General features: G+C 38.8%; 1 protein-coding gene across 4 annotated transcripts in view; it reads left to right on the top strand.

Annotated features, from left to right (window-relative positions):
- Positions 1-25,247, top strand: part of edar (ectodysplasin A receptor) — a 52,317-nt gene that overhangs the window by 10,817 nt on the left and 16,253 nt on the right. For all 4 annotated transcript variants that reach the window (XM_082174749.1, XM_082174750.1, XM_082174751.1 and 1 more), the window contains exons 2-7: positions 3,977-4,055; positions 8,869-8,991; positions 17,105-17,286; positions 20,315-20,400; positions 24,004-24,087; positions 25,100-25,225. In XM_082174749.1, coding sequence (XP_082030875.1) covers positions 3,987-4,055; positions 8,869-8,991; positions 17,105-17,286; positions 20,315-20,400; positions 24,004-24,087; positions 25,100-25,225 — 670 coding nt within the window. In that variant the 5' untranslated portion in view covers positions 3,977-3,986. The remainder of the gene's footprint in view (positions 1-3,976; positions 4,056-8,868; positions 8,992-17,104; positions 17,287-20,314; positions 20,401-24,003; positions 24,088-25,099; positions 25,226-25,247) is intronic.

The following is a 25,247-nucleotide window of genomic DNA, read 5'->3' as shown; positions in this document are numbered from 1 at the left end:
GAAAAAGTACCGATAATTGTTCTTTAACCCTAAAGCACAATGCAATGCTCACTGCTATTATGGTTTTTGTGGTGATTTCATTTGTGAGTGACAGCATATGTGTGTCATTTTGCTCATTACAGACAGTCAATATTGTGTGAGGTCAAGGGTCATGCATGCAATCACTCAGGAGTGTGTTCCTGAAAGAATCCTTAGTCTGCTATGGTTGCGATTTCTGTCGTTAACAACATAGTTCAACGATTTGGTGTTTCATTGCATTCATTTGCAACATCATTGCAAACTTACGTGGTTGGAACTGCAGCTCTCGATAATAATTTAAAGGGTAACTCTCACCAAAATGCAACCTAGGGTCTTCTTGTTAATCTACCCGAGGCAAACTTTCGTGTTAAAGCATAATTAGAATGGAAACGCCACTTTTAAGTTTGAGCATATTTTCGGTTTCGGTCAAATTGCCTTGTGAATGGGAGTGTTTGGGGCACGACTATGATAGCATCAAAAATCACTATATTTAAAACACTAATGCGGCTCGACACAACATGAAACTGTGCTGGAAGTCTCACCAGCGGCTCTACACATGAACTCCAGCATTGAGAACAGTGTTTGTGTTCACAGAGTTTACTAAAAAGAAAGATTTTGATCAACTCACTAGCCGTTTCTCCATACCAAGTACGCAAAGTTCGGACTTGAGTCCTTGGTAGTTCGGACTTGACAAGTTCGACTCAGGAGAACGAACTCTCGAGGACGGGATGACGCAAGTCCGATAATTCTGCAAATGGAACAGCGGCGTACTTGATAGCGTCACTCAGCTCGCTCTGGCTACTCCGGTTATCTCTGTATGTATATCTAGGCTACAAATAAAACAAAATATGTTATAAAACACCACTCTGCCTCTTTTCATTTTCATTAAAAAAAATCTTAAACATAATGGCCACACAAATGTGGTTCAGGCAACGCAATTGATTATCTTCAATACATATATTTATAACAACACGAAATATAAAACACAACCCTGACTCTTTTTGTTTTCATTTAAAAAATATGATACATAAAAAAAACATTATAATATTGATCATTAAAACTAACATTTAGCAAAAAGAGACAGGGTTGTGTCATTTTATTTTATATATGTACATAGAGTGAAGAGAATGTAGGCAACATGTATAATAAAATATGTTTTAAATATATAAAATAAAATGACATGACCTTTTTTGTGAAATGTCAGTTTTAATGATAAATAATAGCCATTATAAAAGTATAAGTAGCCTAAAAGGTATAAGAAGCTATACAATAATAAAGCAAACGATTCAGTCAAACATAATTAAGTCAGCTCTCTCGGCTACAACGTTAAAGTTAAATAGACTAAATAAAGCTATGAAACTTCACTTTGCCCTCAGCTAAAACGTTTTGCCAGGGAACAAATGATAGATTAATGAGACAAATAAATACATAAATAAATCGTCCGTTAGATATACACAAGACGATTTATATCTCATGTTAAACCACTAGACTAGAGACATCCAAGCCAGCGGCTAATGTCAGCAGCACTAGCCGAGGAAAGGCAGTTCTCGGCGGGGTACATGAGCGCCGAGCGTCCGATTGCCTGGATCTCACAGCTCCGAAAACGGCAGATCAAATTTTCAAATAGGCGCTATCTTTATATATAAACCAAAGATTTGAGCTTTAAACAACTACATTCTCGCCTGAAATACTCTTAAAACTACATTTCGTGACACAATTACAGCAGTATTTTTAAATTACGTGGGGTTTCTCTTCTGCTATTGACGCTTGCTGGTTGGTGTGAGATGCATTCTGGGAAACCTGGCTGTCTCAAGTGCGCACAAGTCACCTCTCGATGCCTCCTCGGTAAAAGGGGCGGATCAAGAACACATCCGGGGATTTGAACTGGACTTGGCTTGATGTGAACTTTGAATTGGAAGAGTACTTGGGCAGCGACTGATGACGTTTCACAAGTCCACAAGAACACAAGTACAGACAAGAACGCATATTGAGAAACGGCTAATGTCTCTGTGTCCGCCGGTGTTTTGACAGTCAAAAATAGTCGATCTCCGAATGCGAATGAACTGACTCTGAATTTTAGTATTGCTTCTTATATGAGGATCCTTTTTTTAAATACAATGTCAATATTGATTTTCACTAACGACAAAACAACAAATTATCCGTGAATTTATATGGAACTAAGCTTTAGGAGCTTTCCATCTTTACTCTCCTCATGTTACGTTGCATTCGGAGATCGACTAGTTTTGACTGTCAAAACACCGGCGGACACAGAGACAGTGAGTTGTTCAAAATCTTTCTTTTTAGTAAACTCTGTGTACACAAACACTGTTCTCAGTGCTGGAGTTCATGTGTAGAGCCGCTGGTGAGACTTCCAGCACAGTTTCATGTTGTGTCGAGCCGCATTAGTGTTTTAAAAATAGTGATTTTTGATGCTATCATAGAAGTGACCCATTCACTCCCATTCACAAGGCAATTTGACCGAAAACGAAAATACGATCAAACTTAAAAGTGGCGTTTCCATTCTAATGATGCTTTTACACGAAAGTTTGCCTCGGGTAGATTCACAAGAAGACCCTAGGTTGCATTTTGGCGACAGTTATCCTTTAATCGATAAAACTTTGTCTCTACCCACTATACCCACCCACCACACCTAAGATCCAGTTTCCATTGGTTGAACGTTCACATGACACTGGAAAACACTGTGTCATGATCGCAGCGCTGTCGGATTCTGGAAGTCCAATGGCTTTAGCGAAGCGGCATGTCAATGACACTCCGTGAGCTACCCGTTGTCTTTAAACGCCTGCTCTAAATAAAGATATGCTACCATGATTTACTAATGTTTCATTAAGTTACAAACCAAAACATGCATGTGAAAAGCATCATGTGTTTAATGATTACACTTGTGTTTGCGGCGCATTTTCAAACACAAATACTATAGTTTGATTTCTCACTGAAAACAAATGCTTGCATGCAATTTAGGTTTAATTCATTTCAGGTTCAGTTATAGTTTTTATTTATTTCCAGTCAATAATTTTAGTGCTTTAACTTGAACTTATTTCACTTTATTGCCAAGGCAACATTTCTTATTTACGCTTAGTTTAAGTTTTTCAAATAATATTTATATTTCATTTTATTTCAGCTTCATTTCAATTTAACAGAAATGGATTTTTTTTCTTTTTAACATAATAATAACCCAGAATTGGGCTTTGCGTTACCAAGAAAAACGATACTTTAAAACCTTTTAGCAGCTCAATTTTGAAACAGCGGCAAAATTTGGAACACAACTTGGTTGGACATATGGCTTTGATTTGTCAAATATATATTTAATATAAAATAAAAAATGTTTTGTCAACTTTTTTGCGCATTCTTTTTTTGAAGTGCAATAAACTTAACTGGTTAAATCAAGATACATTTACTCAAGAAGCAAAATGACCTAAAAATTTATCAAAATGAAATGAGTTTTTGCTTTAAACAAGAACAAATATCAGCCAGTGGGGTCAGAAAAATAAACTTAATTCAAAGGAAAAACAAGTTTAGGTTACACTATTTTAAGGTGTCATTGTTACAGTGTAGTTATATATTTAAGTACTGAGTAATATTAATTAACTGCATGTACTTACTATAGGGTTAGGGTAGGATTAGGGTTTGGTTGAGGGTTAGTTGCATGTAATTATGCATAATTTACTGTTAATAAGTACATGTAACAAGGACACTGTAAAAGTGTTACACAAGTTTATTTTTCTGACCCTATTGGCAGACATTTCACTTGTTTTAAGCAAAAAACTAGCTTAATTGTTTTTAAGAAACTAAAACTTAATATCTTCAGTCATTTTGCGTCTCCAGTAAATGTATTTTGATTGAAGAATCTATAGATATTTGTCCTGAAACACTTAAGAAAGTGTCGGATTCCCACAGTTGATGAGTTTTCACGTCTCTCTCTCTCTCTCTCTCTCGGCAGACTCTCTCTCATGGTGGAGGACAGAAACATGGGCGGGAAAGGAGGACGGACACCATCATGTCTCCTGCCTCTTCTGCTGGTAAGTCCCATCAACCCTGCTGAATCGAGCCGAGACAACAACCCGTCCAAACGCGACTACAAAGGTGTCTTTGAGCGTCATGTTAATCTGTGTCTCCCTGCGCTCGCCCTCCTCCTCCTCCACCGACTCCGTCTGGCTGCCTTCCCAGAACTTAATTTCCCTGCGCTGCGTCTTAATGATAGGCTTTTAATGCCCTTCCAAAGAGCTGTGAGATACTCAAACGACAGGTTAGCTGCAAGTGAGAGGAGATCTGTATAATCCCGCTTATTATGACTAAATCGGCCCTTAGTGTCAATTGAGCCTTTGTTGAAGGGGAAACTGCTGCCATTTCATAACATCTAGAGCGTTATATCTATACAGCGTTATAGCATGAAACTAACGTCCCGCTTCACCGCCACGATATTCATTCAGTGACTATAGAGAGACTTCTAAAGCACCATGATGTCATGTCTAATGATCTAGAACAAATTCAAGTCAACTCTATACACAACCACACACATGTTTATAGCACAATGCACACAATGAGGTGTTTTTGTCTTGGTTTCCAGTACTAATATCTACGAGAGAAAATCGTTATTTGCAGCGCTCTGAGGCAATCTGTGTCGTGAAAAGAGATGTACACACTAACGCGGGGCTAGTTGTCACACACATGGTTTAAAACTGTCCACACACGCCAGCATGACCAAACTTAGTGTATTTAGGCCTACTAGTTGCCATATCGACACTATATAGAGAAAAAATCGTGCCTAAATTAAAAAATCTTCAGATATCACTGAACATTTATTTAACCATCGCAAAAGTTAATTTCTTAAGTTAATTTTTCATCTCGGTTTTTTGTGTATTTTTAAAATTAGACAAATCTGATATTATTTTAATCTTAAATCTGTTATTTAATAGTTGAGATGGTTGTTTAATGCTGATCTAACAAGCAGAATCACTCGCCGGGTTTAAACCCTCGTTACACAGGCAGGGCATGTTGTCACACTGCATTACAATGAGCATATTAGAACTATATTATATTCTATACTTTTATGAATTCTATTGAGAAACCATGAGAAAAAGGTGAATAAAGACTGAGACGGAAGACTCCATGTTCAGAAATTATTAATTATGAATATGTTTTGAACTATGCAGTATAGCTGTGTTAGTAATATAGTTATTAAAAAATTCAATTATTTTACATGAAAAAGTTTTTTTGACAAAATATTTTAGTTTGTCTTGTATATTTTATTTGATTAGATCAGATAACATTTGAATCTGTCATATCTGGTCATGTTACAATGAACCCACACTTATGGGGCATGTTGTCACAGTCCACTTCCATTCTCTCGGGGTAAATCAAGAAACAATTATACACCGTATTAATGAAACAAAACCACATAATTGCACTAGACGTGTGAACAAATAAATACTCTGTCTGAACCCTACGTAGGTTTACACAGACTGAGAAAGTCTAAAAGCGTTAGGTTGTGCCCCGCTCTCCCCTAATAAACATGACTTGAGCTAGAAAGGTGTTAAAAACATGCTTTTGATTAAACATGCAGCCGTTTCCTCCATTACGCAGCGTGCAGGAGTGAACCGCTATAGTGAACCGTGCAGGAGTGAACCGCTATAGTGAACCGTGCAGGAGTGAACCGCTATAGTGAACCGTGCAGGAGTGGACCGCTATAGTGAACCGTGCAGGAGTGAACCGCTATAGTGAACCGTGCACCGTGCAGGAGTGGACCGCTATAGTGCACCGTGCAGGAGTGGACCGCTATAGTGAACCGTGCAGGAGTGAACCGCTATAGTGAACCGTGCACCGTGCAGGAGTGGACCGCTATAGTGCACCGTGCAGGAGTGGACCGCTATAGTGCACCGTGCAGGAGTGGACCGCTATAGTGCACCGTGCAGGAGTGAACCGCTATAGTGAACCGTGCAGGAGTGAACCGCTATAGTGAACCGTGCAGGAGTGAACCGCTATTAGTGAACCGTGCAGGAGTGAACCGCTATAGTGAACCGTGCAGGAGTGAACCGCTATAGTGAACCGTGCAGGAGTGAACCGCTATTAGTGAACCGTGCAGGAGTGAACCGCTATAGCGAACCGTGCAGGAGTGAACCGCTATAGTGAACCGTGCAGGAGTGAACCGCTAACCGCTATAGTGAACCGTGCAGGAGTGAACCGCTATAGTGAACCGTGCAGGAGTGAACCGCTATAGTGAACCGTGCAGGAGTGAACCGCTATCAGTGATGATTGTGAGCAGATCTGCATTAAACTCATCCTGTGAGCTGGAGCTAAACCACAAAGCATCTCATTGAGCCCGAGCCAATCAGCATCCAGCTCCGCCCACTCGGTGCATTCCTGCTCCAGTCGCAGCGTTTGGCAGCGAGTCTGCCGTGATTCATCTGTGTGTCGATCTGTGTTGAGTTACAGCGGCCAAGCTCTTCCAGTGTGCTGATTCACAGCTGGAAACAACAGCAAGCGAGGGAGCGAGAGTGTTGAAACGCCTGTGAGGGTGACAAAGCCAAAATCCACAAACAACAAACTTGTTGTTTCACCTCGATTCACATTGGGTTACTTCATCCAGGGAACGTAATTTATGTTTGGGGAAATGAAACCGGAGGAGGACGGCGGAGAGCGACGCGTCTGACTTTGAGCTTCAGACTCTGTTATTTGGTTTGGAGGCGCGATACGCTTGTCACTGATGTAACTAGATCACAAACTCACATTCTTGTGGCAGCTGTTGCTGGTCCCGTTAGTTGAGGTTTGTTAATGAGTTAACTAATAATGAGCACTACAGAATACAGTCTGGGAGACCGCATGGCCTTTAAAAACTACTTCAAACTTGTTTTAACGATCTAGTTTAACGATCATGGTCTAAAGCTCACGGCTCAAGTGCACTAAGTCCGAATCCACTTTTGCTAGTTTAACGACGGGATAAATGGTCGGCGCTCCCGGCGCTGGTCTAAAAGGGTCGTCCCTATTCTCATGATGAGTAATGGGTGTGTTTTGTCTCTATTCTCTTAATGAGGAATGGGTGTGTTTTGGGCGTAACGTGCAATAAACCAATCAGAGTCTCTTCTACGGGACAAGCCGAATTCCACCATATCTTTATGTACACAAAATTAATCTTTTACATTGTAATCCTTTAATTTTTTTATATTTGGCTAGTTTGTGCTGCTGTGTGTGTGTGTGTGTGTGTGTAATAAGCAGAGAGAGAGTGTGTGTGTGTGTGTGTGTGTGTGTGTAATAAGCAGAGTGTGTGTGTGTGTGTGTGTGTGTGTGTGTGTGTGTGTGTGTGTGTGTAAGCAGAGTGTGTGTGTGTGTGTGTGTGTGTGTGTGTGTAATAAGCAGAGTGTGTGTGTGTGTGTGTGTGTGTGTGTGTGTGTGTGATAAGCAGAGTGTGTGTGTGTGTGTGTGTGTGTGTGTGTGTGTGTGTGTGTGTGTGTGTGTGTAATAAGCAGAGTGTGTGTGTGTGTGTGTGTGTGTGTGTGTGTGTGATAAGCAGAGTGTGTGTGTGTGTGTGTGTGTGTGTGTGTGTGTGTGTAATAAGTAGAGTGTGTGTGTGTGTGTGTGTGTGTAATAAGCAGAGTGTGTGTGTGTGTGTGTGTGTGTGTGTGTGTAATAAGCAGAGTGTGTGTGTGTAATAAGCAGAGTGTGTGTGTGTGTAATAAGCAAAGTGTGTGTGTGTAATAAGCTGTGTGTGTATGTGTGTGTAATAAGCAAGGTGTGTGTGTATGTGTGTGTAATAAGCAAAGCAGAGTGTGTGTGTAATAAGCAGAGTGTGTGTGTGTAATAAGCAAAGTGTGTGTGTGTGTGTGTGTGTGTGTGTGTGTGTGTGTGTGTGTGTGTGTGTGTGTGTGTAATAAGCAAAGTGTGTGTGTGTGTGTGTGTGTGTGTGTGTGTGTGTGTGTGTGTGTAATAAGCAGAGTGTGTGTGTGTGTGTGTGTGTGTGTGTGTGTGTGTGTGTGTGTGTGTGTGTGATTGTGTGTGTGTGTGTGTGTGTGTGTGTGTGTGTGTTATAAGCAGAGTGTATGTGAGTGTGTAATAAGCTGAGAGTGTGTGTAATAATAAGCTGAGAGTGTGTGTGTAATAAGCAGTGTGTGTGTGTGTGTGTGTGTGTGTGTGTGTAATAAGCAGTGTGTGTGTGTGTGTGTGTGTGTGTGTGTGTGTGTGTGTGTGTGTGTGTGTAATAAGCAGAGTGTGTGTGTGTGTGTGTGTGTGTGTGTGTGTGTGTGTGTGTGTGTGTGTGTGTGTGTGTGATAAGCAGAGTGTATGTGAGTGTGTAATAAGCTGAGAGTGTGTGTAATAAGCAGTGTGTGTGTGTGTATGTAATAAGCAGAGTGTATGCGCGTTGTGGACCCGCCTATAGGCGCACATTACTAACACACTCTTTAAATAACAAAAAATATATTGCACCATTGACGTTAGTCCAGGTTTCAGTTGTTCTCAGTCTATTTCGTTCCTCAAAACAGTAACGCTCCAGCAATGCTCCCGAACACACACTCGTTCTCAGACCAGCGGCGCACAGGCGCACAGATGCGCGCAAATGCATTTGCTAATTCAACAGCGTGGCGCAGGACGTGAAAATAAGCACAAATACACTTGTGTCGCGAGTGTATGATAGGGCCCTGAAACTACTTCAAACTTAAAATCTTCAAACTTTAGGATTTCTCAAGCCGATCTGTTCATAATTCATCACAGCAGTCATTCACTCCGCAGCTTATGTTAGTGTACTAGTTCAAGATATTAAAATCAGTCTGCATTTAATTTCCCCAAACTCTCGGGTTGCATTGTTTGCTGATATAATAAATGTGTGTGTGTTGTTCGCAGGTGTCCAGCATGTCGTTTGTGAGAGCCGAGTACGCGAGCTGTGGAGAAAATGAGTTTTACAATCACACAGTCAGCAGCTGCCAACCCTGCCCACAGTGCCAACCGGGACAAGAGCCCTACATGGTGAGATACACACGTGCACAGAGAAACATCCACACTCACACACAACTGGATTAATCTCATCCCAGGAATGATCTTTCCCAGAGAGTGCACGGACCGATAAATTGTACACCTTCAATGCAATGTAAGTCACTTTGGATGAAAGCATCTGGCAAATGCAGAAATGTTCATGTTTGAAGGATCTTCGTGCAGCTCAACAACAGATCATAGTGACCAGAACTGTCAAACTCCAAACGAGACCAGAAACACCTTATAAACATCATAACTCTGTCATAACAAACCAGACACAACACCAGACAAATCAATCAAATATCACAGCCAATCAGAGAAGCCAGTGGGCGGAGTCTCTCTGCAAACACACTGCACTCATAACCAAAGAGATAAGTACATAATCAAATTCATTAATATAATAATATTACACCATTTTAACATTATTAAAAACTAGTGCTGTCAAACGATTAAAATATTTAATCGCGATTAATCGCATTAATGTACTAGTTAACTCGCAATTAATCGCACATTTCTATCTATTCTAAATGTCCCTTGATTTCTTTTTTGTCACATTATTTTTTTCTCATTTTAATGCTCTTATAAACATGGAAAAGTGGATCGGCTTGCTTTGTGCAGATGCAGATTGCTTTTTTATTGAAAACAACATTGGCATATACTGTAGTGTTCAATTTCACACTTGGAGCAAATCAAATCCAGTGGTGTTTCAGACTGGACGTGCTGCGATGATCGCTCAGTTCACAACGACAGAACACACAGATCACGTTGGTCTTGTCAATGGAACCATTTGGCAATTTTTTAAAAGTAAACTTTCCATTCAGAATCTTATTGGCATCCATTTCGGCGTCTCGCGCTCGCCATCCACTCAACACGCAACGTTAGCCTTCTACTCTTCAGCCGGCTCGCAAACCCAAACAAGTGTGTGCACGCGGCGTGCCTGTTGTTTTGCTTCCGGTCTAGCTAGATCCGGTGTGGTGTTGTAGTTTTTCTAACGTTACTAGTTGTTGCAACAGCATGTGAAAAAAACTACAAAGTTTGCTAGGCGTTAATCTCGCGATAAAAAAATGTGCGCCGTTAAAATGGGTTTGCGTTAACGCCGTTAATAACGCGTTTAACTGACAGCACTATAAAAAACACATACTGAGTGACTGAAAAAATCTTTATCATAGAATACTCTTGTTTTTTCCCCCCTTTATTTTAAAGATCTGAGGTAAATTATCCATTGCCGCTCTCATTACAGATGAAAATGGTATTCAAACTCGTATTCAATTCTTTTAACACACATAATCAGTATCTGAGATTATCAATGTCATATTTTGTCCAGAAATAGAAACAGTTGTTCAAATAGAATCACATATAGTCACGTATAGCAGCTGATCAGGACAAACACTTTGATTAAGATCAAAAAGGTACACTAGCTTTCAAAAGTTCGGGGTTGATACGATTTTTTAAGCTTATATTTGATCAAAAATACGATAAAATATCCTTACAATTTAAAATAACTGTTTTCTATGTGAATATGTTTTTGAATATTTACATAAAGTATGTGAAGCATATAAAGCAGCACAGCTGTTTTTCAGCATTAATAATAATCATAAATGTTTCTTGAGCATCAAATCATCATATCAGAATGATTTGTGAAGGATCATGTGACACTGAAGACTGGAGTAATGATGCTGAAAATTCAGCTTTGATCACAGGGAATAAATTACACTTTACTATATATTCACACAGAAAACAGCTGTTTTACATTGGAATAATATTTCACAATTTTACTATTTTTATTGTATTTATGATCCAATAAATGCAGCTGTGGTGAGCAGAAGAAAACAACTTACAAAAACATAAAAAAATCTGAATTTTTGACTTTTATTTACCTTTTATCACGTCGTGTCTGGTTAGGATACGGTGTTACAGTAGTTCATGAGTCTCAGTGCACATATTTAACTCAGACGAGATCAGAAGACTTGAGATTTAGTGCTTGACGCATATATGAACTACTGTTATGATACTTTAATGGTGCTTTTTTAGACAGAAAAGAAAGCAGGTTTGGAGCGACGTGAGACTCAGTAATGACCCTATGATAGAGGTGAAGTGTTGCTTTAAGAGTGGATGGTGTTTCTCGAGGCCACCCAGACCGCAGCGGCGTCACATGACACTTCAAAAGATCTCAGTGTTTAAAGAGACAGGTCTCAGCACTTTGAACAGCCGCAGGTTTGTCTCCAACACAAACCTCATCCAAATCTGAGGACAGTTTCACTGCTGATTAAAGTTAAACATGGTAAACGCAGCTGAGAATACTGCACTCTTTGTGGAAGATCAAAACAGTACTTCAGAAACAAATATGGAAGGGACACTGCAAAAATCATGTTCTTCCTCAGTGTTTTTGTCTGATTTTCCAGTAAATATCTCAACATTCTTAAATAAAGATAGAAAGAAGCAAAATAGCTGAAGATAGTCTTGTTTTCTTCAAAATGTATCAAAAATGAAGTGAGTTTATGCTGAAAACAAGAAAAATATCTACCAATGTGGTCCAAAAAATATATATATATAAATTATTTCAAGCTTATTTTTCTGACCCCAATTTATTTATAAATTTTTTGCAAAAACTTTGATAAATTTTTCAGAAAACAAGACTTCAAATGCTTCTCCAGTAAATGTATCTTGATTTAAAGAATGATTAGATATTTGTTCTGGAAAACAACAAGACAAAAAATCATTTTTCCATCTGAATCGTTCTTGTTTCTGGAAGCACGTGAAAATTAAAGCATATTTCCAGCTAAAATATGCACCACAACTATTACACAAATAAGTGTATTTTTGCATAATTATACCTCAGTGATTATTATTTGTTTGGAGTGGCACTGAAAATTACACGTACAATGATCCTGGCATCGTCTTTCTCACGTCTACTCTCGCTAACAACACCTTCAGCCTGTAATTGAAATGAGCTGTGATCTAAATCAAACTGTCTTTGATTTGATGCTCAGAAACATGTTTTTAAAGCACATGAAACGGATCTCTCGAGGCAGCAGCTTTCACAGAGATCCTGCTGTAAATCATGACGGAAGACAAGCTTCAAAGTTCCAGTGTTGAAATCCTAGAAGAGTTGAGAAGCGCTTGAGAGCGGTGAACCAGACCTCGGGACTCCAGGGGGCGATAGAGTTTCCCAATGTGTCTTTATCCAGACGGATTGAGGAGGGAAGAACCGAATTCAGGATCGGAGTCAGTATTACTGTATTACAGGGAGCACAAGGATTCATTCATCCACTGCTTTTCATTGTCTCTCTACTTGTATTCTGCACAATGGATATAAAGTTGAATTTAATCTAATTTATTGATAATGCCCACACTCTTAAAAACCCAAATAATTTTTTTTCAGTGATCAAGAAAACGATGAGCCTTGCTTTGGAATTGATTCGGTAAAAACCGAAGCCATCGTTTCTGTTCGTATCACAAGAGCTGAGGAAGAGCTGAAACTCAGATATGATAATGGCCGTTTGGTTTCAGACACAATCTGACCAATCACAACAGACTGGGCCATCTGACCAATCAGAGCAGAGTAGACTAATCACAACAGACTGGGCCATCTGACCAATCAGAGCAGAGTAGACTAATCACAACAGACTGGGCCATCTGACCAATCAGAGCAGAGTAGACTAATCACAACAGACTGGGCCATCTGACCAATCAGAGCAGAGTAGACCAATCACAGCAGACTGGGCCATCTGACCAATCATAGCGAGTAGACCAATCACAACAGACTGGGCAGTCTGACCAATCAGAGCAGAGTAGACCAATCACAACAAACTGGGCCATCTGACCAATCAGAGCAGAGTAGACTAATCACAACAGACTGGGCCATCTGACCAATCAGAGCAGAGTAGACTAATCACAACAGACTGGGCCATCTGACCAATCAGAGCAGAGTAGACCAATCACAGCAGACTGGGCCATCTGACCAATCAGAGCAGAGTAGACCAATCACAGCAGACTGGGCCATCTGACCAATCAGAGCAGAGTAGACCAATCACAACAGACTGGGCAGTCTGACCAATCAGAGCAGAGTAGACTCTCGAAAAGGCGGGGTTTAGAGAGACTGAGAAAAGAGCCGATTATGCAATGTATATTATGAAAAAATATCACAGGAATAAATTACACTTTAAAATATATTCACATAGAAAACATTTATTTTAAATTGTAATAATATATATAAAAAAATTAAAAATTATTAAGACTTTAAACATTAAACGATCCCAAAACTTTTGAATAGTGTTAAAAACTGAATCATGCTCCGACTTATATGATGCAATTAATATCAAACACGTAAAACATGCACAAAGAGTCCAAGCTTATTTTAATAACACATATTACACGCGCCACTAGTTTAAGTTTCGCTTTAAATAAATGCGTTCTGACTTGCCATTTACAATGTTTTTAATTATACTATAAAGCTATAATTTATGTGTAACATTTTACAAAGATCTCATTATTTAACATTAGCTCATGCATTAACTAACATTAACAAATGTACTGTTCCTTGTTCATTACAGTATTTATCAATCTTTGTTAATATAAGATAATAAATACATCAGTTCATTGTTAGATCATGTTACCTAATGAACCTTATTGTAAAGCGTTACCAGTTTACAGTTAAATTCAATGGATTGCTTGTGGAGCGAGTGGAGCTAAAACACATGTTTAAAGTGTTTATAATGTTTGGAAATATTTTCGTTTTTTGTCAGTAGTTTACATTATTTCTGAATGTAATAATAAAATATGACTTATACACTGATGCCACTTACATTTTTTTTTTTTTTTTTTTTACAATGCAATTTTTGTCCCGGTGCGAATTATTTTCCGGGCAAAATACGGAACTGAAAAAAATTAATCATTTAAAAACTATTACAACAGTAAAAGGCACTGCATTCCTGAACAATTCAATAACGCTGGAGCCCTCGGGATAAAGATGATCCCGATTCAGTCGGGTGAGATAAAAGAGTGTGTGTGTGTGTGTGTGTGTGTGTGTGTGTGTGTGTGTGTGTGTGTGTGTGTGTGTGTGTGTGTGTGTTCTTTCAAAAGTCAATAAACTGGAGCGAATGCATGTTGGGGGTAAATGTCAGGGCTTTTCAATAAGTCTTAAACCGGAGCAGATGTCGAGTACCAACATCTCAATCTCTTTTATCTTTGCTTTTCTCTTCATAATCGATACTGGAGGCCAAAAGAACAAAGAGATTCACCTCTGCCCACCAAAGACGCATCATCCACTCATTACGCTAATTAAGAGCTCAGCGCTCCAGCTCTGACGAGAACATTTACAAATGACAAGAAAATAATAGCAAAGCTGGAACGGCCTCAGGAGACGTTGTGCTGAAGCTTTCATCAGCGCTCAGAGTCCTGACAGCTCCGCTTCAAAAGAAATATAGAACTATTAAAAGATTTGAAGCATTTTACATGGAGGAGTTCAAAAGGAGGATGTTCTTCCTCAGTATTTGTGTTTGTTTTGTCCATTTGTTCTTGTTTCAGACATAAACTCACTTAATGCTGATCCATTTTTCAGTAAATAAGGCTTAACGGTGACACTTTACAATAAGGGTCATTAGTTATACATTAGTTATACATTAGTTAAAATGAACTAATAATGAACTGCACTTATTAATCTTTGTTAATGTTAATTTCAACATTTACTAATACATTGTTTAAATCAACAGTTGTATTTGTAACATTAGTTAATGTGTTAACTAACATGAACTAACAATGAGCAATACAACTGTTGCTTATTAGTCTTTATTAATGTTAGTTAATAAAAATCCAGCTGTTCATTGTTTGTCCATGTTAGTTCAGAGTGCATTAACTAATGTTAACTAATACAACCTTTGATTTTAATAATGTATTAGTACATGTTGAAATTAATAATAACTAAGATTTATAAATGCTGGAGAATTATTGTTCATGTTAACTAATGAACCTTATTGTAAAGTGTTACAGTTAAGTCTTGTTTACTGAAAAATGGATCAACATTAAGTGAGTTTATGTTTAAAACAAGAACAAATGGACAAACAAACACTAATACTGAGGAAGAACATCATTCTTTTGAACTCCTCCATGTAATAATATCTTCAGTAATGTTGCTTCTCCAGTAAATATATCCTGATTTAAGAACGTTTAGATATTTGTGCTGGATGCAGAGTTTTAGAGTGTGTGTGTGTGTGTGTGTGTGTGTGTGTGTGTGTGTGTGTGTGTGTGTGTGTGTGTGTGTGTGTGTGTGTGTGTGTGTCACATGTTTTGGTCACTGCATCATCATTCCCAGATTTCCATCTCTGTGATTTCAGAGTTTCCATCACTGAACTATTATTCTAACATGTGCAATATAATCAGAATAAGGATCGAGTGGATTTTGGATCTGGATTATGAAATGCGATGATATGTATTATGTAAAGCAGAACATCTCCAGATCTAATATGAATGCGGTCGGAGCCGAACGCTCCGCACTCGCGGGTGGGATGTTTCATCATCCGTGTTTTTCATTACACTACAGGCTCAGGAGAGTTGGGCAGGTCGAGTCTTTAGCGGTGAATATTCACTGATTAAAACCAACTGGGTGTTTAGTGAAGTGCAGTGACTCGTTTCTGAAGGTCACGTCAGTTACAGCGTCACAGATCAACTCAGCTTTATTTCTACAGTACAGAGTGATTCAGTAATGAACAGAATCAATGATGCAAACTTCATCAAATATGAGACCAATTCTGCTGTAAAGACGCTCAAAAAAGTGTCATTTCAGATCAATGTGGATTCATAGCGTCAAAAATATGTTCTAATAACATTTTGCTAATGTTCATGTGTGACCCTGGATCACGTCACCAGTCTCGAGTCGCACGGGTATATCTGTGGCAATAGCCAACAATACATTGTATGGGTCAAAATCATCGATTTTTCTTTTATGCCAAAAATCATTAGGATATTAAGTAAAGATCATGTTCCATGAAGATATTTTGTACATTTCCAACCGTAAATATATAAAACATGTATTTGTGTGAGTGAATGCTGCACAATCGTGAACATAAATGAACAAATTAAAAGGAGATTTTCTCAATGTTTTGATTTTTTTGCACCCTCAGATTCCAGATTTTCAATAGTTGTATCTCTGACAGATATTGTCCTATCCTAACAAACCATACATCAATGGAAAGCTTATTTATTCAACTTTCAGATTATGTATAAATCTCAATTTCCAAAAATTGACCCATGTGACTGGTTTTGTGGTCCACATATTAAGTTATGAAAGACGTTCTCTGAATGTTCAAAACGTAAATGTTTTAAAAATGGTTTTTTTCTTGGTTAGACGAACGTTCCATTTAGCAAACATTATTGGAATGTTACATTTGAATGTTCTTTGATCATTCCGAAACAAGTAGTAACATTTAAAAAAAAAAAAAGATAAGCATCTAAATAAAACCTTCCAGAGAACATTCTTAAACACCAGATAACTCTGAACATAACTGAGAAAACCTCGCCAGATTGTTCTGAGAACATTCCCTGTAAACTGGAATTATTCAGATCTATTCCGTTCAGCTTGTTCTCGGTTCAGTCAAATCAGTAACATTACTGAATATTAAGAGCCAGATTTACCAGCTCGCAGCACACACACTCTTTTGGCGTTAAGAAACCACTGTCAGGATTTACTGAAGACACACAGTGGAGAATTAGAGCGAGAACAGGGTTATTTATTGCGGCTGATATTATTGTTATTATACTATTATATGATATTATATCGCAGTATTTATGTGAAGATTTAATGAATCATGCAAGTTTGCTCTCGTCAGTTTACTGGTATTTACACCATTATTTACCACCTAATAAAAGCGCGTCTTAAACCAGACGCTAATTAGATTGTGTTGGTCATTATGGAAATGATCCGGCTGTGTCTGTTCTTTAGCTTGAGCAGAACTTTTCACTCCCGTCGGCACTTTTATGGGATTTCGCTCTGTTTAGTAAATCTGGCCCTTCATGTCTTTTAAACCCCTGTAGTGACACAGATCAGGCCTGCGGATCTTCACGCATGAGTTCTGCTGATTTGATCAGGTGTGTGTGTGTGTGTGTGTTTCAGAGCTGTGGTTACGGCACGAAGGACGACGAGTATTCCTGCGTGGCGTGTCCGGCTGGGAAGTTCTCCAAAGGGAAGTATGAGATCTGCCGGCGGCACAAAGACTGCGACTCGCTGTACCGGGCCACGGTGTTGACCACGGGCACGCTGGAGAGCGACGCGGAGTGCGGACCGTGTTTACCGGGGTAAGAGACATCGTGAGGGAATAGAGTGTGTTTGACTACTTCAGTGGCGTTGGTTCCGCAAGTGTTTTTTACATTCATTTCTTCCATAGGGATTTCAGGAAAGTCTAAAGCATTACAAGCCTTTTAAACCCCTGTAGTGACACAGATCAGGCCTGTGTCGCACACACACACACACACACTCACTCACACACGCTCACACACACATGCTCATTTACACACACGCTCACTCACACACTCACGCTTACTCACACACTCACACACTCACGCTCACACACACACTCGCACACACACACACACACACTCACTCACACACGCTCACACACACATGCTCATTTACACACACGCTCACTCGCACACTCACGCTTACTCACACACTCACACACTCACGCTCACACACACAATCACACACGCACACACACACACACACACACACACACACACACACACACTCACACACACACACACACACTCACACACTCACTCACACACACACACACACACACTCACACACACACACTCACACACACACACACACACACACACACACACTCACACACACACACACACACTCACTCACACACTCACGCTCACACACACACGCTCACACACGCTCACACACACACACACACACACGCTCACTCACACACGCTCAAACACACACACACACACACACGCTCACTCACACACGCTCACTCACACACAGTCACACACACTCACACACACACACACATGCTCACACACACACACACACACACACACACACACGCTCACTCACACACGCTCAAACACACACACACACACACACACCCTCACACACACACACACGCACCTTCACACACACACACACGCTCACTCACACACACACACACACACACACACACACACACACACTCACACACATGTGACGACTTCACGCTGCTGTAGCCACTTAAAATGGAAGGTCTGGTTTCAATTGGCTTCAATGTAAATATACAAAGTGCAGCTTTTTAAAAGCACATTATTGAGTGTGTTTAACAGACTCTGTAGGACGCCTCAGGAAGTCTCGCCGGCTCTGTTTTCTGGGACGTAAAGTCTGATAGTGGGACATTTCCTTTGAGATTGTCCCGCATGATGGCTTTGATCAGAGTGTGTGCTGGTCTGAATCTGAAGGCCATTGATGTGTGTTTCGTGTCTGAGGGCATCAGTGGCGTCTCGGCTCACTTCAGATAAGACAAGAGTTCGAGAACTAATCTAATCGAGAACTCAGTTGTGTTGTTTTCTCTTTTCTGTCAGTTGTTCTCAGACTCATCTAGTCTTTACATATCAAACGCATATGTGAATAAACTCCAGTTATTGAAAGTATTCCTGTGAGGTCAGACGCATGTGATGCTATTCATTAGTTGCTCTCGTTTATCGGCTTCAATATTAAAGGCATATTCATGCAAACCTGAATGACTTTCTCTGAAGAATATTGGTAACAGTTTCGGTCCCCATTGACTTCCATTATATGGACTAAAAATACAATGGAAGTCAATGGGAACCAAAACTGTTTGGTTTCCAACATTCTTCAGAATCTCTTCTTTTGTGTTGAGCAGAAAAACAGAAAGTCGTACGGGTTTGATAACTCAATAACTGAAGGCAGAATGAGGATTTCTGGGTGGACTGTCCCTTTAAGATCATTCACCTTTTTTAAACTTTTAGTCACTTCATGTTTTTAATGAAAACCACATCCTTAAATAGATGTTTATTTTTTGGTCATTTAATTATTAACTGATATGTTCCACATAATTCCTGGTCAATCATATTGTTGCTCTTTAGTGATTGGCTCTATATCTGTGATTGACGTACACATCTCTGTTCTCGTATATTAATATCTCGTATTGTTAAAGCTGCTCATTAATGTGTTTTGGATGTTCAGATTCTTCCTGGTGTCTCAGTTTAATGTTCAGAGTCTCTAGAAGTGAGTTATTGGTGGTTAGAAATCTATGCAATGCAGCTTTTTTATTTATATAGAATAAGGGCCCTATCTTGCACCCAGCGCAATTGACTTTGTACAGCGACGCATGTATCATTCCTATTTTGCACCCGACGCACAGCGGACTTTTCCCTCCACAGACGCACGTCGGTAAACTAGGGAATGAACTTGCGCTCCGGGGGGCGGTTCAGCGGAAAGAGGAGGTGTGTTCCGGCGCAAACGTTCCCTGGTGCTATTTTGCAGTTTCAGAAAACAATTCCGCCACAGACCAGGAGAAACCTAGTCTAAAGTCAGTGGCGCGTTATTCAGATGCTATTTTAAGGGCGCATGCTTGGCCATAATGTAGCGTGTGCACAACGCACATACACTTTACTTCTCTCATCTACACAGACGCAGCGGTTCACATTTTTGCAAACCACACATAATTATAAGGAAAAATATTACCACATAAGGGAAATCATTGTTGTGTCCATGAAGATGTGAAAAAATAGGCATAAATCTAGCTTACACATTTACCCAAATTATCATGCGCCTGTTTAACCGAAGCTAATTTGGGTGTGTTTCTCCGTCCCCATACAATGTCACTTCTCTGTGTTTTACGGCCCTGATGAGAACGTCGGTCTCCTCGGCTGTGAACCGCACCTGGCGTGATCGGCAAATCCGCCATTATAATAGCAACCCGCCATGGAACAAGCGCGCCTGCTCTTAAAGGGAATGTGAGATGACACTCTGATTGGTTTATTTCACGTTACGCCCAAACCACACCTATGAGTAATGAAGCTACTTCAGACCAACCCATTTTAGATCCGCCCACAAAGTTACTTACGTTACACGTTTGATACTTGCATTTCAGATTGTTAAAATAGGGCCCTCTATCTATCTATCTATCTATCTATCTATCTATCTATCTATCTATCTGTCTGTCTGTCTGTCTGTCTGAATAACTCTTGTGTATTGTGATGTGCTACAGTGATGAACGTGTCCTGCCTAAACCTTACACTAATTCTGTATTTCTTTAGAAATTAACAGCAGTTTATAAACCTATAAAGTTCATATAAACCTCTTCTCCTTCAGGTACTACATACTGGAAAACCGGCCTCGAAACATCTACGGCATGGTGTGTCATTCCTGTCAAAACGCTCCACGCAACATCAAAGAGTGTGAGTGTCCTTCATCATTATTCATCATCATCATCACTGCATCTCCACCTGTCTCCTGTATGCATAAACACAGAATTAACTCTTACATTCTTCACTGCAAAAAAATGCTTTTCTTACTTAGTATTTTTGTCTTGTTTCCAGTCCAAATATCAAACATTTCTTAAATCAAGATGCATTTACTAGATGAGTAAAATGCCATAAGATATGATGTCCTGTTTTCCGGAGGAATTAATCAAAATTAAGTGAGTTGATGCTTAAAAGAAAAATATTTAAATTAACATTATTTTTCTTACCCCATTGGCAGATAATTTCGCTTTTTCCCCCGGAAACCAGGACATAATATCTTATGTCATCATTAGTAAATGCATCTTGATTTAAGAAATGTTTAATAGTTGGACTGGAAACAAAAATACTAAGTAAGAAAAGCATTTTTTTTCTTGCAGTGCTGCTCTGGTTTGCCGTACACAGAATACTAAACCCAAACCAAACCGAACCAAAACCAAGAGTTCCCAGAGTTCCTTTAATGAAACAAATATCAGGTCATCAATAAAGAGTCCGCCTGGAGTCCATCAGCGAGCGCGTTTGCGGTGCATGAATATTTTTAAGATTTATTTTCCTTCTCTTGGCCTTGGTTTAGTGTTTGGCAGATCGTTCATAACATGGTTGACTCACTGATTAACAGCGCATACCTGAAGCAGTGAGTGAATGGAACAAACCGCAGGCGCGCAGTGACAGAAGCGCTCGAGACCCGCGCAGAACACTCAGATTTAAGGCCGTTTAATCCGCTAAAACATTGCAGAAAGTAGCAGCGAGTATTTTTCATTGCTGAATTAGTGCAGTAAATAATGACGTCTGGTTTCCATTCTAGGTTTTGGGGGGTTTGATTTTATTTAGGATAAAAAGTCATCGTTTGCGGAAGAGAGGGAACAAATTAACTCCAGGTTTCACCGACGGAGAGAGAGCCAGGCTTTTTATTGTTTTGTTTTGCTAATTTCTTTTCTTTTTTTTATATATCGCAGTTTGTTCTCCACCAGATTTCGGCCTTGTTGCTCTGCAAGTCTGTGATGTTTCTTCAGAAAAGGAGGAAAAGAGAATTAAACTGAATGAAACCTTATTGTAAAGTGATACAATTAATGGAAACAATCATCTTGTTTTCCTGTATATCTAAACATTCTTACATTACAAGAAAAATATTTGTGAATGGAGTAAGAAAAATAATCTTGTTTTCCCTTTGAATTAAGTTTATTTTTATGACCTCATTAGCAGATATTTTATTCTTGTTTTAATTCTTGTTTTACTTCATTGTAAATTTTGCCTCTCCAGTAAATGTGTCTTGATTTAAGGCAAGGCAAGGCAAGTTTATTTATATAGCACATTTCATACACAATGGCAATTCAAAGTGCTTTACATAGAAGAAATTAAAATAATGAAAAGAAATAAGAATAATTAAAACAGTTTAGAAAAATTAAATAAAATACAGTACTTTTAAAAAATAAAAAAGAATATTTATTATAGATCTTTCTCTCAGATTTAAGAATGTTTAGATATTTGTACTGGAAAACAAGACAGAAACACTGAGGAAGAACATCCTTTATTGCAGTGCATAACTAATAACTTTTGTTTTTAAAGATGCATTAGTAAACATTGAGATTAACATGAACTAAGGTTAATAATTGCTGTAAAAGTGTTTTTCATTGTTAGTTCATGTTAACTAACTAATTAAAAAAATGTAAAGTATTGTAAAGTGTTACCAATATTTGTAAGATATCAAATCATGCACTTTAAAAAAAAATATTGCTCCGATTAGTTATCACAACTTAAAATTTAACATTAGAATAAGTAATATGTGTTGTTTCAACTTAAAGTGTTTGTGCTTGACTTAAAATTTTAAGTTTAGTTAACTTTATTTGGATATTTCAACAAATTTTAAGTCAAGCACAAACACTTTAAGTTGAAACAACACATTATTACTTATTCTAATGTTGAATTTTTAGTTGTTTTGCACACACAGTGTGTAAATCTGAGCTGAAATGTTTTTTTGAACATCTTTGTGAAACACGTCTGCGCCGGTCCTGGGGTTTTTGCTGCCTCTTTAATTGTTTTCTATATTGTGTGGTGACAGAAATTAAGTAGGTGGGAATGATATTTAATTAAAAAAAAGGTAACAAACGGGCCTTTTAAAGCTCTGAAACTATGCAGAGAGTCGCTCGGGTGAAGACATGCTCACACTCGCCAGGTAATCTGCAAATTATGCTCGCCCGCAGCGCAGGTTGTGTCCAATAATTAAGAGTTTTGAGGAAATAAAAAGATTATTAACTTGCTGCTGCTTGCTTTGCACATGAGTGAGACTCATGCGTTCTCCGTCCACCAGCGGACCTCACACACGCCGACATGTGATTCCAATAAAAGCGCATAAAGTCTCTGTTAGCATCGCATGTTTTGCTGTTCTCAGTCGCCGGTCACGTATAATGCGATCGAGCTGAAACCGTCTGATCATGTGCATTTAAAAAGACAAGATGGGCTTTATTTAATGATGTTGTTGAGTGATGTTTCTCCTGTGGCATCAGATTTATAATGTATTCTAATGAACAGCCCTAGAGCCGTAATAATGAGCGAGTCAGACTTCTGCCAAATGACTGATCGGGTTTCAGCGAACCGTCCTTACGGCATTTATTTCATTTACAATGTGTTTGACACTCTCAATGAGAAAGAAATAAGCAAAGACGTCAAACGTATGAGAACTTTGACAAATTGTGCTGTTCGTGTGGGAGCTGTTTGCTTTTCAGATCAGCTGGTCATAATTAAATCAATACTTCCAGCGACTCGTGGAGCTGGAAAAAGTAGATTAAAACACTTTTGAAGAGGCAGATTTGAGACCATTAAGACTGTTAGTGTGCCATATTTAATGTTGGATTGTTATACAGTAAATGTCATGCTGACTCAAATTAGACTCTATCCACTTAAAGTGAAGAAAAATGTAGTCATTTTCAACCATAGTAAAGAATGTCGTCACATTATGAAAAATCCGTCCTGAAAGATTTTACTGACTGAAATGAGAGCCATACTCTATATTTCTTAACATTGTCGCTTAAATGATGGTTAATGAGTGTTTTTGGTTAAAAAAAATATTAAACACATCCGACTCTTTGACAACCGATCGTGTCTTCATTGATGCTTACTGGAAAAACATGGGCGACATTTAAATCTCTTAATAAAACAAAACAAAACCGAACGACATTTAAATCTCTTAATAAAAATTTAAAAAAATAATAAAAAAAACGGACGACATTTAAATCTCTTAATAAAACAAAACAAAACAAAACTAAACTAAACAAAACCGAACAACATTTAAATCTATACTAGAAAAAAAGGTGACATTTAAATCTCTTAATTGTACAAAACCAAACGACATTTAAATCCTGCTCTATGCTAAAGCACTAAGGCATTACAGACGTAACAGTATAGATTTCGGTAAAGCTGCTTTGAAACCTTGTGTCTTTCTTTGACACCTCTAGATCAGCCAGTGTCAGGAGCTCCACTGCTGCTGACTCTTTATCTAACGAATGTGATGTTAATGAACCAGTAACTCTTGTTGTTTTAAAGGCCTGCGATCCACACCACCATCATCAGGTCATGCTCCCAGTGTGTCGTCCAGCAGCACCACTGTATTCCAGCAGCCGGAGAAAGGTAAAGGCATGCTGGGAAATTACTGATCACATGATCTCCGATGACATGGGTCGTTCTGTTTTATATAAATGTAGCAGATTTAAAGGGGTGGTTGATTATGATTTGACTTTTCTAACTTTAGTTAGTGTGTAATGTTGCTGTTTGAGCATAAACAACATCTGCAAAGTTACAACGCTCAAAGTTCAAAGCAAAGGGAGATATTTGCCTTTAAAGAGTCTCTCCATCTTTGTCTCCGCCCCCTGTGCCGGGAGCAGCAGCTCATTTGCATTTAAAGGGACAGACACAAAAACGGTGTGTTTTTGCTCACCCTCAAAAAGTGACGACTTTAACATGATATATACAAATATCTGTGGGGTATTTTAAGCTAAAACTTCACATACACACTCTGGGGACATCAGAGACTTATTTTACATCTTGTGAAAAGGGCATTATACCACCCCTTTAAAATCACTGTAACATACAGCCTAATTGCTTTAAAGGTGCAGTGTGTGATTTTTAGCGGTATCTAGTGGTGATGTTGTGAATTGCACCCAACAGAAGTTCCGATGGCCGACAGTAAAATATATCGTCGTCTGAGACAGCAGAGAGTAGCCCGTCAAACAATGAGGTGTCTTTACAAAGATAAATGAAGAAATTAGGTTTACTTAATTATTCAGTGAAACGATATATTATTGTGAATATTATCGTTACTTGTTCATCATTGTGTCAGTGTTTTATTTGCTGACATTAGTTTGCTTCTTTGCACGAAGAACAACATAGTGACGAACCATCGCTACATCTATAAATGTAGATAGAAATGGCTCATTCTAAGGTAATAAAAACACAACGGTTCATTAAGTAAGGTCTTTATACACCACTGAAGACATAGTTATGTGTATGATATTGCATTTCTGTCAACAGATCCTCCTAAATATTACACAGTGCACCTTTAATAAAGCAGGTGCAACATTCAGTATTGATAATAGCATCAGTACTCATTGATCACTACATCGAATCTTTTACTGTGTTCCAGATCCAACAGGACAAGGTCATCTCGCAACGGCCCTCATCATCGCAATGTCCACCATCTTCATCATGGCAATCGCTATAGTGATGATTATAATGTTCTACATCCTGAAGGCCAAACCCAGCGGACAAGGTTAGATCGCATAACTCAATCA

Source organism: Leuciscus leuciscus, assembly GCF_965113295.1.
Source record: "Leuciscus leuciscus genome assembly, chromosome: 7".
Lineage (NCBI taxonomy): Eukaryota > Metazoa > Chordata > Actinopteri > Cypriniformes > Leuciscidae > Leuciscus > Leuciscus leuciscus.
This window is presented reverse-complemented; position numbering and strand designations above follow the sequence as displayed.